The 12,793-nt window shown below is 52.6% G+C and overlaps 1 protein-coding gene across 1 annotated transcript in view; it reads left to right on the forward strand.

Annotated features, from left to right (window-relative positions):
- Positions 1–12,793, forward strand: part of JPH3 (junctophilin 3) — a 56,134-nt gene that overhangs the window by 40,740 nt on the left and 2,601 nt on the right. Inside the window, exon 4 of the mRNA XM_008927585.4 lies at positions 2,333–3,255. Coding sequence (XP_008925833.2) covers positions 2,333–3,255 — 923 coding nt within the window. The remainder of the gene's footprint in view (positions 1–2,332; positions 3,256–12,793) is intronic.

The following is a 12,793-nucleotide window of genomic DNA, read 5'->3' on the forward strand; positions in this document are numbered from 1 at the left end:
CACGACTAATTTTAGCTCGGAATAATTGTTGCACATCCTCGGGTGTCGAAAGCCGGCAGGACGGCACCGGTGCATCTGCCGGATTCCTGCGGGAGGAAACGCCTGGATCCCTGCGGGCTCCGGGACTGGGGGGCAGCACCTCGTCCCTGCTCCTCCCAGAGCCCCAACCAGGGGCTGCAAAACTCAGGGAATTAACCCCTGGAGAGGCAGAGTTAGATCAGCTCGTTGCAGGTGTGGGTGGGGAACATTTAGGATGAGGTGGGGCTTAATAATATGATGTGGGTCTCCAGGGTGAGGATGCTGGAGCATCACTGGGCTTTCTTGCCCCTGTTGTGGGGCTCTGGGGATCAGGGAAGGTGCAGGAGTGGTGGGTGTAGCAAGGCCATGGTTGGTTGTGCCATTGGAAATCAGCTCCTGGGAGCTGGTGGGAGGCTTTCAAATCTCTGGAACTCCGGCAAAAGCCCTGGAGACCTGAATTGTGGAATATTCCTGAGACAAACGGGGACACGCGAAGTCTTGGGTGAGCCCGTTCCGACAGGTGGCTTTCCAGCCTTCTCATACAAAGTCCTTTATTCCCTCTGTGCCTCAGTTTCCTATTTGTGGTATCAAAGGCTGGCTGGAATGGGAATGTCTGAACAACAAAATCAGTTTGTATTTTATCCCAGGGACATTTATTCTGCATGAAAACAGAGGGGGTGAGCTCCACCTTTGTCCTTCACAACAATTTCCCGCCACTATCAGGATTCCTCAGCAGCCTTGGATAAATCCCAGGAAATTCAGTCTCCAACATACAAACAGGGACACAGGGAACAAACTAAGGCTGAACTGAGTATTGTCTCCAGAAATTGAGTCATTAGGAGATCATTTTTCTATAAATTGCTTCAGTAGGAGATTTCTAAGCTTGTTACTATTTACCTCCCCTGTAAGAGCTTTGGTGGGGACATCCAGCCTCACACTCCCATGTGCCCCACATGTATCCCAACCCTGACGTGGTGGGACTTGGGAGTAGCTCTAGGTGAAGGCACATCCCAGCACCAGAAGCTCCCCAAAAAGATGTGAAAGAGAAAATTCCTCAACAGAAGTGGAAAGATCAGAGCAGGCACTTCCAAGCATTTATTTTTAAACGGTGGCAAGAAATTGAGCTCTTCCTTTTGGAGCCTCATTTCTTGTCTGGCCATGGCAATCGCAATTAGATGCATTTCAGGGGCATTAGGCACTTAATATATTTATCAAATTATTCCCGTAATTTAGCATGGCTTTAGCTGGGAACAACTTGAGAGGGGAAAATGAGAATTAACCACTATTAGCTTGAACCGCCTTGAAATAATTCGGTGTTTCATCAATGATTAACAAGTTGGAGTTTTTTTGTTACTGTCCAGAGAAGTGAAGTGTTCCTTCAGCAGCAGAAGACATTCAGTCCCTTAGAAGTCCCTGTCCCCAGGGAGACACTGTCTGGGGAATCTCTGGGTTTGAAGGGAATGAAAAGACATGAGCAGGATGGAATAAGGAGGATGGTGTATGTTGTACGTGGTCCTGCCTGTGTATGTGAGGCACAGCCACCTGTGTCCTCTCCAGCACAGCCAGGGGGGCTGAGGAGGGAAATGTCCATGTCCTCCTGGTCTATGTGGGACAGGAAAGCTCTTGGATAAAAGGTTTATGGGATTTTCCTTGCACATCTGATGTGGCCATCTCCTTATGAAACCTTTGAGGTGAGATTTCCCTTCTGCAGCTCACAGCTGAAAGCTGAGGTGTTTCCCATCCAGGAGAGGTGTGGGGGCTGTTGTCATGGGATGATCCATGGGGTGTCCAGGAGCACACAGTGATCCCAGTGGCACCCAGCACTCATGGGGTGATCCCAGTGATGCCCAGCACACCCACAGAGCACAGGGTGAGCTGTGAGCTGCCACCAGCCACATCACACATTTCCCTTCTCATGCTTCCAGACGGGGACCTGACGGGAAAAGGTGATCAGGTGGATCCCAAAAAACCATACTAACCCCCTGCAGCAGCTCTGCATTGTTAGTGGCTTCCCCATGTCCCTGAGGCTACAAAACCATTCCCATGCCGGCTGCAGCCGCACCGGGCAGCTCTGCGGGTGCTGGGGGTGATGTGAGGGCAGGTTTGGTGTCAAAGCAGCGGTGCCTTTCTCTTGCTCCAGTGGCAGCAGCTGTTTATTGTGCTGTGGTGCTGCTGTCCCGATCCCACCCCGCTGTTCCCCACCATCCATCACTGTTCTGCGAGATGAAAACCCCGGTGGGCACCCACAGAATGGAAATAACCCTGTCGCCTTTCTCTCCCCCTTTCTCCTCCCCCTTCACGGCTGCACAAAAAGGGCTCGAATGCCAGAGACCGAAGCGCCAGAACTCGAGCGATGACATTGAGGTCCTGTCCACCGGGACCCCCCTCCAGCAGGAGAGCCCCGAGCTGTACCGCAAAGGGACCACCCCGTCCGACCTGACCCCCGACGACAGCCCGCTGCAGAGCTTCCCTGCCAGCCCCTCCTCCACGCCCCCCCTGGGCCCCTCCTGCAGGAACAAGAGCGCCCACTTCTCCAGGCAGGTCTCGGTGGACGAAGAGAGGGGTGGGGAGATCCAGATGTTGCTGGAGGGGCGTGGCGGGGATTACCTGCGACCCAACAGCTGGAGCAGCGAAGAGAAGGCCGGCGGGACGCGCGGCGTGAGAAGCGGGACCCTGCGCGCCGGGCAGCTGGGGGCGGCCCCCGCCCCTGAAGACTACAGAGGTCGGAGTGGAGGACACAAACACTCGGCCTCCAACCACAAGCAAAGAGAGAGGTGGACAGATTCCCCTGCCACGGTTTCATGGACTTCCCACCACAGGTCCCACAACCACAGCTCAGGGAGCTCCAAACTGCTTGAGCTGGACGAGGAGAAGATGAGCAATTACGAGATGGAGATGAAGCCCCTCATGAGGATGGATTCTTATATGCAAGAGATTCACACCCAAAAAAGACACTACAGCAAAGGGGGAGGCTGCAGGAGCATGGCTGACGACCACCGTGGGGAAGAGCGGGGCTTCGGGGTTCAGAGACTGAGGTCTAAGTCCCAGAACAAAGAGAATTTCAGGCCAGCTTCCTCTGCAGAGCCCACGGTGCAGAAACTGGAAAACCTGAGATTCGGGGACAAAGCTGAACCTCGGCTACTAAGGTGGGACTTAACCTTCTCCCCGCCACAGAAATCTTTACCTGTTGCACTAGAATCTGAAGAGGACAGTGGGGATGCGCTCAAATCCAGTACGGTGAGTAGGAGAAACTGTGTGTGGAAATCTGGTGGAGAAACCTGGTGCTGCTGTGGGTCTGGGATGGGAAGGAAAACTGAAAAACCTGAATTATTGTTGGGGTTTGCCTTGAATCCCCCCTTCCTCACTTCTCCCATCCTGTGAGGTTTTCCCTGCAGGCTGCTGTGGTGGGAACAGCAGGATTTTCACTGGAGGATGTGAGCAGCAAGTTTGAGTTTGTTTTGCAGCCCAGCTCCTGGTACAAATCCATTATTGCTGGGAATCTGGTGGAAAAGCTGCAGGAGTAGACAAGGCATTGGTGATGGTTCCTTGTGTTTTGGTGATGGCAACAGAACTTCACGGTGGTCCAGGAGTGTGTGGAGGACAACCCCTCGTGAGACATCCCTCCCTGGGCTCCTCATTTTGGGAGGGATGAGGATACTTTGGGCATAAGGATACTGCTGGGAAGAGCAGGAGGTGTTCAGGCCAGAGGAGAGGAGACAGAGTGATCTTCAAACACATAAAAGCTGCTGCAAAGTGGAAGGGAATAATCTGTTCTCATGAACAGAATTAATGGGCTTAAATTCCAGCCTTAGAGGAGGGGTGAGCCATTAGCCATCGCTAATGAGTTGAGGGCTGTAATTAATTGCCTGGGGAGGCTGTGGTGGATGGGGGGAGGAGGGGGTCTAAGACCTGGTTGTACATCAACAGCTCAGATGGAACCTGGGCAGAGCTGAACCTCCTTGGGAGGAGGCTGAGCTGTGTGATTTTCAGGTTCTTTGCCACCCTGGTTTTTGATGATTCCTGGATTTGTCATTGGAAGCTTCCTTACTTCCTCACTTGTTCTCCCTGTTGCTTTGGCATTGCTGGAAGAGTTCATAGGGGTCTGATGGGAGCAGTGGGGAAGCCACCACTGCCCCAAATTGCCCCTTGTTGAGTCAGCACCAAACACAGGGCAGGGCTGCAGGTCCCATGCTGGATGTCCCAGACCTACACAGGAGAAATGGAAAACCTATAATGCTCAGGCAGTGATATTTCAGGCTCTGGCAGAAGAAAGGAGCTAAATCTCCCTGTCAGGGGAGCAGAGGATGGTGCTTGGTGATTTGGGGTCATGGAACTGAAATGGATTTGTCAGTCACGCTGAAAATTTGGGCTCGAGGCACGGTGGTGTGTAAGGGATGATTCCCGTTGCCATACCTACAGCATCCCTGCTCCTCCAGCACTCTGCCAGCACAGCCAAGGTGTTGGCACCTCCAAAGGTGGGAGAGAGGAGAGAGTGGTGGCATCTGCAGCCCAGGAGCAGCCAGGATGCAGGAAGGACTAAACTACAGATCTGCCACAGCTTCCCTGCTGTGGCTGTGGATAAATCCCCCCCCCACACAGCCCTGAGCTTTCTGCCTTCCTGTTCATCCTGTGAGCTCGGCGCAGGCTTGGGAGCACCCACACGGCTCTGAGGGGGAGCTGAGCACGGAGTGTGCTGGTGTCTGCTCTGCAGGACATGTCCTGTCAGCCCTGAAAACACAGAGCTCCAGTGAATTCAGCCCTGAGCACACCCCACTGAGCCAACCCGCGGGTGCTGAACCATCCAGGCTGTCCTTACCTGCCTGTGTGGATGCCTGGAAGCACTGGAGACATGACAGGCAGCATTAGGAGCCTGACAGCCTCTCACAGGGGAAGAGCAGCAGCAGTAATTGCACAGACACCAACCCTGTTGAAGTCCGTGGGACTCACAGATGCTGCAACATCTTTGACAACATGACCTCCCGTGGCAGCAGGGAGCTGGGAGAGACATGAATCACAAAGGAGGGATGAAACCACAGTTTCTCCTCACTGGGAGCCACACGATCTTCTGGAGATCTCTGGCACAAACAGTCCTGGGGTCTCTCCCCGCCCACCCCATGTCAGACGCGCTGCCGAGACTTCCACCTCACACATAAACCTCTCTCCACAACTCTGGAGGAAAATAGCCACTAACACAACATCACTGGCTATTTCCAGGGAGTCCTGGGCACTAGGGAAGGGGCACAGCCTGCATGGAAAAGCGCATGGAAAAGCCATTAGGATGCACATCATACTTGTGAAGTGCTGTAGCTGTGGAGCAGCATGTTCAGTTTTCTCACATTCATAACCGAGGGTGGAACAGATGGCGAAGGTTTGGGAGGAAGCTAATGTAATACAGAGGAAGAGATAATATGTGGATTTAAATAACCTACAATGCCAGCAACAATTTGTTCTAGCAGGAATTGCACAGTGCTAGCAGGGTTTGGTTCCAGGGGCCTGGCAGGGAGGGGGTGGTCAGAGAGGAGCAGGGGAAGGTGTAGGAGAGGAATGGGATGTGTGTTCCAACCTCCTGCCTAAACCCATGACCTTGCCTGCACTTGCCATCAAGGCCCTCAAAGCATTTCAAATTTCAGTGAATGTAGTGAGTCCCTGAGGAAGAGGAGGGTCAGACTAAGGGGGAAAGATTTATCCCACAGTCCCCACATCCACCTCCGTGTGTGCACTCAGCAACGTGGAACATTCACCATTCACACACTTAATCCTGCAAAAATCCACTGCATCCTGCTCATGCTCCAGCTCTCTCCACACAGAATGAAGGCTCCCCAGTTTCCCCAAAATCTCCATTTCTCACACTAGGCTGAAATTCCCCTTCCCTTCGTCCTCCCTGGTGAGCGTCGGCTCCGGGGCAGGGCCGGCTGCACACGCATGTCCGTGCACACACGTGTGTGTGTGTGTGTGTGTGTGTGTGTGTGTGTGTGCCCACATTGCCTCAGCTTGCATGACAGCCTGCTTCCCTGGGATCCACAGCACTGCCATCTGGGAAGCTGCTCCCTGCAAAGGGCATTTCTCATCTCCCAGGCAGCTGGGCTGTTCCAGAAAGGTGCCTGCCAATGAGCAGGAAGGATGCTTGGAGCTGAGTAGGGCTATTTTTGCCCTACCTGGAGTATCCCTGTGCCGAACTGAGGTCACCCTCCCAGCTTAGCTTGTTTTAAAAATAATCTGCCATAAACCAGCTCTACACAAGCCATCAATGAGCCCAGTGAGCTGGCTCTGTGTTGAAGTGCCAGCTCCAGCTTCCGGACAAGGCACACCTCTGGCAGTGCTCACCAGAGAAGGCTCAGGATGCAGGGCTTACAAAAACACATTCCAAAAAAACACTGCTCTTGATTTCTCTGGACCAGCTGGAGGCTGTGGGGTCCCTTGTATCCAGCCTTTTCCATCCCTGCACATGTAGGGATGCACACTCCAGAGAGGATTCAGACTTACAGGTTGCTCTATGAGCTGTGGGAACTTTTCTCTGTCATTTTTCACCAGTCCTTTTAAAGAAGCTCCCATTTGTTGGAGCTGCGCGTAAGTAATTGAAAAATACTCTTAGGAAGGTAATTTCTTGAGGCCACTACTCAATAACACTGATGAAATTCAGCCCTGCTTGGTGTTCGCTCTCAGGGGATTTGGGGGTTTCGGGTTCATTGAGCCAGTGCTGAAGCCACACAAACGCTTTAAAATTACATTTAAAGCCACCTGATCTCTCTGTGTCTCTGTGTGCACTGACCCCTCATGCACAGAACAAACTCCCATCAATTGTCAGTGTTGGGGCAGAGGGAAATGGGAACCAACGTGCCGGGACCGGTGTCGGTGTTGTCGGATTAAGGGATTTATAGGAACGTCACCATCCTTTCCATCCTTAAAGGCCCACAAGGCACAAAGCTCAAGCCTGTGCCTGGATGCTTCACAGGTTCCTGGAGCCTTTGAGGAGATCTAAAATGGGAAAGGAAAAAAGGAATTGTTGAGAGACTGAGAAGGGAAAGTGGCATTCTAAAACGCCAGCAACCCTTTCATCCATCAGCACAAAACACAGCACACTGTAGGGCTGGGGGGGGAAAAAAGAGACCAGATCTCCTTTTCTGCAGGTGCTGAACATCTGCAGCTTCTGAGAGGGAAAAGAAGGGCTGTGGGCACAGAGGAGCTCAGCAGGCCCGCGGGAAGGGCCGGTGCTCAGGCACGAACGGAGCCTGATTCATCTGCCTGTCCTCGTTTAGCAGGAGCAATCTCGGCCGTTTAGGTGGAGACTTCCAGGGACACGTCGTGGTCTCACTTAAAGGCACCCTGGAGACGTGAGTAGGCTCGAGACTTGGCCCTTTAAAATCCCACTGTCTCATCGCATCGAGACCGATGGGAGGGCAGGAGCCAAAAAAAAACCCCACCCCAGCCACCCCTGACATTTCCTTGCACCGTCACACGCTGGCGGATAAAACCCCAGCGCTCTCAGCTGTTTGCTGCTTCCTCCCGCAAACAAACCCGCGGAAAAAAAAACTACAGCAAAGGCAGTTCAGAGGCATCTCCTGGGTGAGGGATCTCCAAGAGACCCCCCTGTCCCCCCCAGGTCCCCGCGGGGGAGGCGGGGAGGAATTCCAGCAGCTGCAGCATCTCCCTCCCTCGCGCGGCGAGCGAGGGGCGTATTTGCCATCAAGATATTCCGAGCAGGTTTCGCTGTCGCTGGGGAAAGTGAGGAGGAGGCAGCCAATCTGCAGCAGGAGCAGGGATCTGCCGAGCGCTCCGCGCAGCCGGAGGGAGCCGAGGGAGGGATCGGGGCAGGGGGCTCAGCACGGGCTGGCTCGGGACGGGGAGGAGGGGATGGAGCATCAGAAATGGCACCTCCCCACTGATGCCGTGAGGGATGCTCCCCTTTTCCAGCGCTGTGGGGTTATTCTTGAAGGGACTGACCTCGAGCTGGTGTGTTTTCTTCAGAGAAGTTGGGCACTTTTAGCCCTAGAGATTGTAAAATGAGTTAAAAATAAGAACGGGGTGTTTTCTCTGGCCCAAAGAGGTACCCACTGTTTGAGTTGTGCACGGAGATGCTCCCATCTGTCTGCCTTGGGACCAGTCTGTTGGGAAAGGCACCTGGGGGCTTATTTGGCATTAAGCTCCCTGGGATTGAACCCCACAGCTTATCCCTGTGGTTTTAGTCTTCCAGCTTCAGGTTTTTCCATTTATTTTTTCCCCATCGGGAGCCATCCCCAGGTCTCCTAACAAAGGCATCCCTGGGTTTCCTTGTTTCTCTCGTCTCAACCAGATTCAGCCCTAATCCCAAATGGCCATGGGACCTGCGTGTCCAGACAAATAGAAGCCATAATTACATGGGAATAAGGAAGCAGAGGAGCCCTCTTGCCATCCTCTCACCTCTCTGGAATGAGGCAGGGCTGAGCGTCACCCCAGGGGCTGCAGTGTGTGCAGAGCAAACCTTTTTGGGGTTGTCTCAAATAATAACCAGAAACTGTTCCTGCTCTAATCTCTCTCGTGTTCAGGCATCGCAGGTGTGACGTGTAACAACAGGAGGTAGATAATGTTCACAGAGAAATGGGATGTTTCGCTCGACAGGGTCCTTTTTCAACCCTTTTTCATCTCCAGGGCCCTTTGATGTTCCTGAGGGAGCACCTTGCTGACTCTGCTCTTGTCATCCTGGATTCAATTTAGGGGTTTGAGCCCAATTCCACATTGTTTAGCTTGGAAAAATTTGGGGTCAAACACCAACTTTTGAGTGCACAAGAACCAAAAATCTTAAACACACAGAACTCCAAACACACATAAACTGTAGACAGAGTTCTCTCCCAGCACCTCTAGACTGAGGATTGAACCAGGGGGCACAAACCAGTTCACTAACAGGCACCCTCTTGGGATAAATCCTCATGTTTTTAGCCTTATTTCCCCCCAGAAGTGGGTTTTCCATCCCATCCAACTCAGTTTCACTCACACAGGCACGTTTGGCATCTCCTGGGCCCCTTCCTGGAGTCATGGGAGATGCTGCAATCCACTGGAGAAAGCAAAGTGAATCCCTGATGTTTCTTTTGCTAAATGCTCCTCACCCATTTCACAGAGCCTGTTCCTGGCAGTTATGTGACAATTCAGCACAAATGTCATGGAGCTGCTAAGTTTGCAGCACTTTCCGCAGTGCTGAGGCTGGAAAACGGTGCATATATAGTTTTTTTTGCTGATCCAAGTCCTTAGTAATTGCACTTAATAGATCCCAGAGGGATTCCTAGGTAACCTGCACTATGGTTTCCATGGCAGAGAGGCAGAGCTTGTACCCTGTGATAACAGATAATAATGGATTGTTAATGCTTAAATTAATTATGCTACAATTGCATTTGTAAACCAGCTGTCCCTCGTATTCCCAGTAAGACTCTTGAGTTGCTACACAACAGTTACAGGATAAAAACAAACAAGACAGAGGGGCAGAAATTACTCTACAGCTCCAATTACTGTTATTACTCCTGTGCCATATAGCAAGGGGTTATTCATATTTTAGTGTATCCACGAGTTTAGGTCTAAGTTTCTGTTCTTTAAGCTTGGAAGGAAATCTAAGAATTCCTTGGAGACTCTCCCTGTTGATACAGAAGGTCCCTTTAGCCCAGCTAATGTGCGTTGCCCATCCTTGGCAGATGTTTTCCTTCTCCTGTGAAGCACTCCAGGATCTAGTTATATAGAATAAAAATAAAAAGTCCCAGCCTGGATTTGCTGGTGAAATTCTCGCTGGAGGATGCTTGGGCACACCAGAGCTCGCTGGAATGTTTCCTTTCCCAGAGCCAGGCTGGTAGCCATGCTGGGTGGGATTCATCCCACGTCACTTGGGCTCCAGACAGCCTGGATGGGGAGTGCAGGCTGGATGTCTAACATTTAGACAGCTAAAATTGGGTGAGAGGACGCTGCCAACTGGCGTCTGCTTCCCAGGGAAGCGGGTTCTGGACGGGCGGGCACGGAGCTGGGAGGCAGGATGGCATTCCAGAGCCGAGCCTGGCTCCTGGCTGGCAGGAAGGGTGGTTTAACCAAATCTCCCAGCTCCTGACAGCCTGATTTCACAATTTCCTGTTGCAGGGCTAAAGAGAGTGTCGGAGCTTCTTGCTGTCTTTGACACACAAAGCCCAGCTCAGGAAATAGGCCCAACTGGCCTCGGGGTTTTCTTTGGGCTCCAGGAGATCCCTGCCTGTGGCAGGGGGTTGGAATGAGATGATCTTTAAGGTCCTTTCCAACCCAAACCGTTCCATGATTCTATAGGAGGCTAAAGATGAGATAAAGCCCCACCAGACAACACAGAGTTTCAAATCAAGGGCTCTGTCTCTTCTTTCCAAAGGCAGTGACTCCTGTTAGGGGCTTGGGATGTGGTTGTAAAAGCCACTTGTTCTAAAACAATGACTGGAACTGCAGCAAAAGGGAGTTCAGTGACCTATGGTCAGGCTGGGCTCAGCAAAACATCTCTTCCAAAGCAGAGCTGCAGAACTGATTCATCTCCTGCCCAGGCACTGAGCAGGAATCACTTCTTGGATGACACATATCCCAGGCCATCAAAGGAGAGAAGGGCAAGCACAAGATAGAAATAAGCCAGACATAAGGGTTTAGAGGTGCAGCAGGATTCATAATTGGAGCTAAAACAGAAGTTTTGGAGTCTCAAAGCTGCTTATCCACCAGCTGCCATGGGCAGGGCTCCAGCCCCACACCGGGGGAGCAGCCCTACCTGCCATTCCTGCCTGGAGAGCCCTCCATGGAGCTGGCACAGGGATGAGGGTGTTAAAAAGGAAGGAACCGTTAAAAGGAAGCAGAATTTGTGAGTTGTCAGACAGTCAGAGCTGTTCAGTTCACAGAGACCCCTCACCTCCCTGGTCATCCTATTCCTGGGATGCTTGTGCTGGCAAATGTGGAAGATCCCACCCATGCAGTGGCAAAGGAAGGATTTTCTCCTGCCTCTGCACTGCAAAAGGGGATGCAGGATGCAAACAGGCACAGACTGAGCCAGGGAACTGAGCAAAACATCCGTGCAGGGGAAGGCAGGTGCTGCCAATGGAAGTGGGTGTTGGCTCCCCCCATTCTTCCAGGTGAGGGCACTGCTTTGATGGACTGGTGTGTAAATCATAGAACTGTGGAATCATTTAGGTTGGAAAATGCTCTAAGATCAAGTCCAACCATCCTCCAGCACCGCCAAGGCTACCACTAACCCATGTCCCCAAATGCCACATCCACAGGGCTTTTAAATCCCTCCAGGGATGGGGACTCCACCACTGCCCTGGGTGGACAATCCTTTTGGTGAGGAATTTTTCCCTAATATCTGATCCAAACCTCCCCTAGTGCAACCTGAGGCTGTTTCCTCTTGTCCTGCTGCTTGTTACCTGGGAGAAGAGACCAAAGAAGTGTATCCCTGGATACATCCCATCAGCATCCTGTGAACACCAGTATGAAGGGTTGTGATCTCCATTAGCCCAGCAGGTCCATCCCAAAGCATTTGTGAGGAACACCAGGGAATTGGAAGGGTCTAGTGGTGTGAGCAGAGCAGGGGCACAAATATTTGCCGCTTTTTTGGCAGGGAACTCAACCACTGAGCAGCCCAGGGCCGATGGAAGCACGGCTGAGCCCTCCCTGGCTGCGGGGCCGAGGGATCTGAGAGCATTCCCTGTGTCCCTGTGCCCTGCCAACAGCAACAATGACAGTGCTAATCGCCTGCAATCTGTTATTATATTACCACGGGCTCAGAAATGGTAAAACCCAATAATCTTGTGAAATGCAGCTAATCCCCCCCATCCCAATAACGCCGGCGCGGGGCTTGGCAGCGGCCGGGCTGGGGAAGGGGGAGGGCTGGCAACAAGGGGGTGGTTTCTGCCTTTGGAAGCAGCCGGGCGTGGATACCTGGCTGCCAGGAGAGGCTCTCCGCAATCCCTCCGTTGGTTGGCTGTCTTTGACCCTGTTGCTAAGCTACAAATATGCCTTTTCAGCGAGCTCCAGCATCCTCGCTCCCACCCACTCCCAACTGCGAACTGAATCAGCCTGCTCGGAATGAAACGAGCTCTGGCCAGCAAGGAGAGTGTTTTTGCCTTTTATTTTCCAGCAGCTCTGCAGAGTGGCATAAGGAAAGCTCCCAAAGGGCACCCACCCCTGCCCCGAGCCCTCCCAGCAGCCACAGGAGCGTTAGGAGGAGGACGGGAGCCTGGAGAAAGGATTTAGAGCATTCCAGGCGTTCAAAGCTGGCACAGCTCGGCTGCAGCAGGAATAGCTGAGGATCCCAGCTACTCCAAGAAATAGCTACCACCTACCTGCACACAAGATTGCTCACCCTGGTGTGAGCCACGTTAACATTCTGGGACGGGGAATGTTTGGTGACAGGGATGAGGAGGCAGGGATGGGGTGACAGGGGTAAGGTGATGCCATGGATGTTTTTCTGACCAGTGTTCTGCACAAAGATGTGTTGGAGGGTTGTCTGCAGTCCCCACGCTGAGGGGTCCCTTTCTGTCATTCCTGGGATTCTAACAGGGTCCAAGAGCCACATCCTCATCAGGTCCCATACAATTGTCTGGGCTGTCCTTATGCTCAGTGGAAAGCAATGGATGCTCCTGGGGGGATGTTCAGCCCAGGCTGTGGTGGGTGTTCCATGGGCCAGGGTTCCTGCAATGGTTTCCAGGCAGAATCACACAATCATGGAATGGTTTGGGTTGGGAGGGACTTTAAAGCTCATCCAGTTCCACCCCTTGCCATGGGCAGGCACATCTTCCACTATCCCAGGTTGCTCCAAGTCCTG

The sequence above is a fragment of the Manacus vitellinus genome, unplaced genomic scaffold (assembly GCF_001715985.3).
Source record: "Manacus vitellinus isolate BGI_N305 unplaced genomic scaffold, ASM171598v3 scaffold_10_pilon, whole genome shotgun sequence".
Lineage (NCBI taxonomy): Eukaryota > Metazoa > Chordata > Aves > Passeriformes > Pipridae > Manacus > Manacus vitellinus.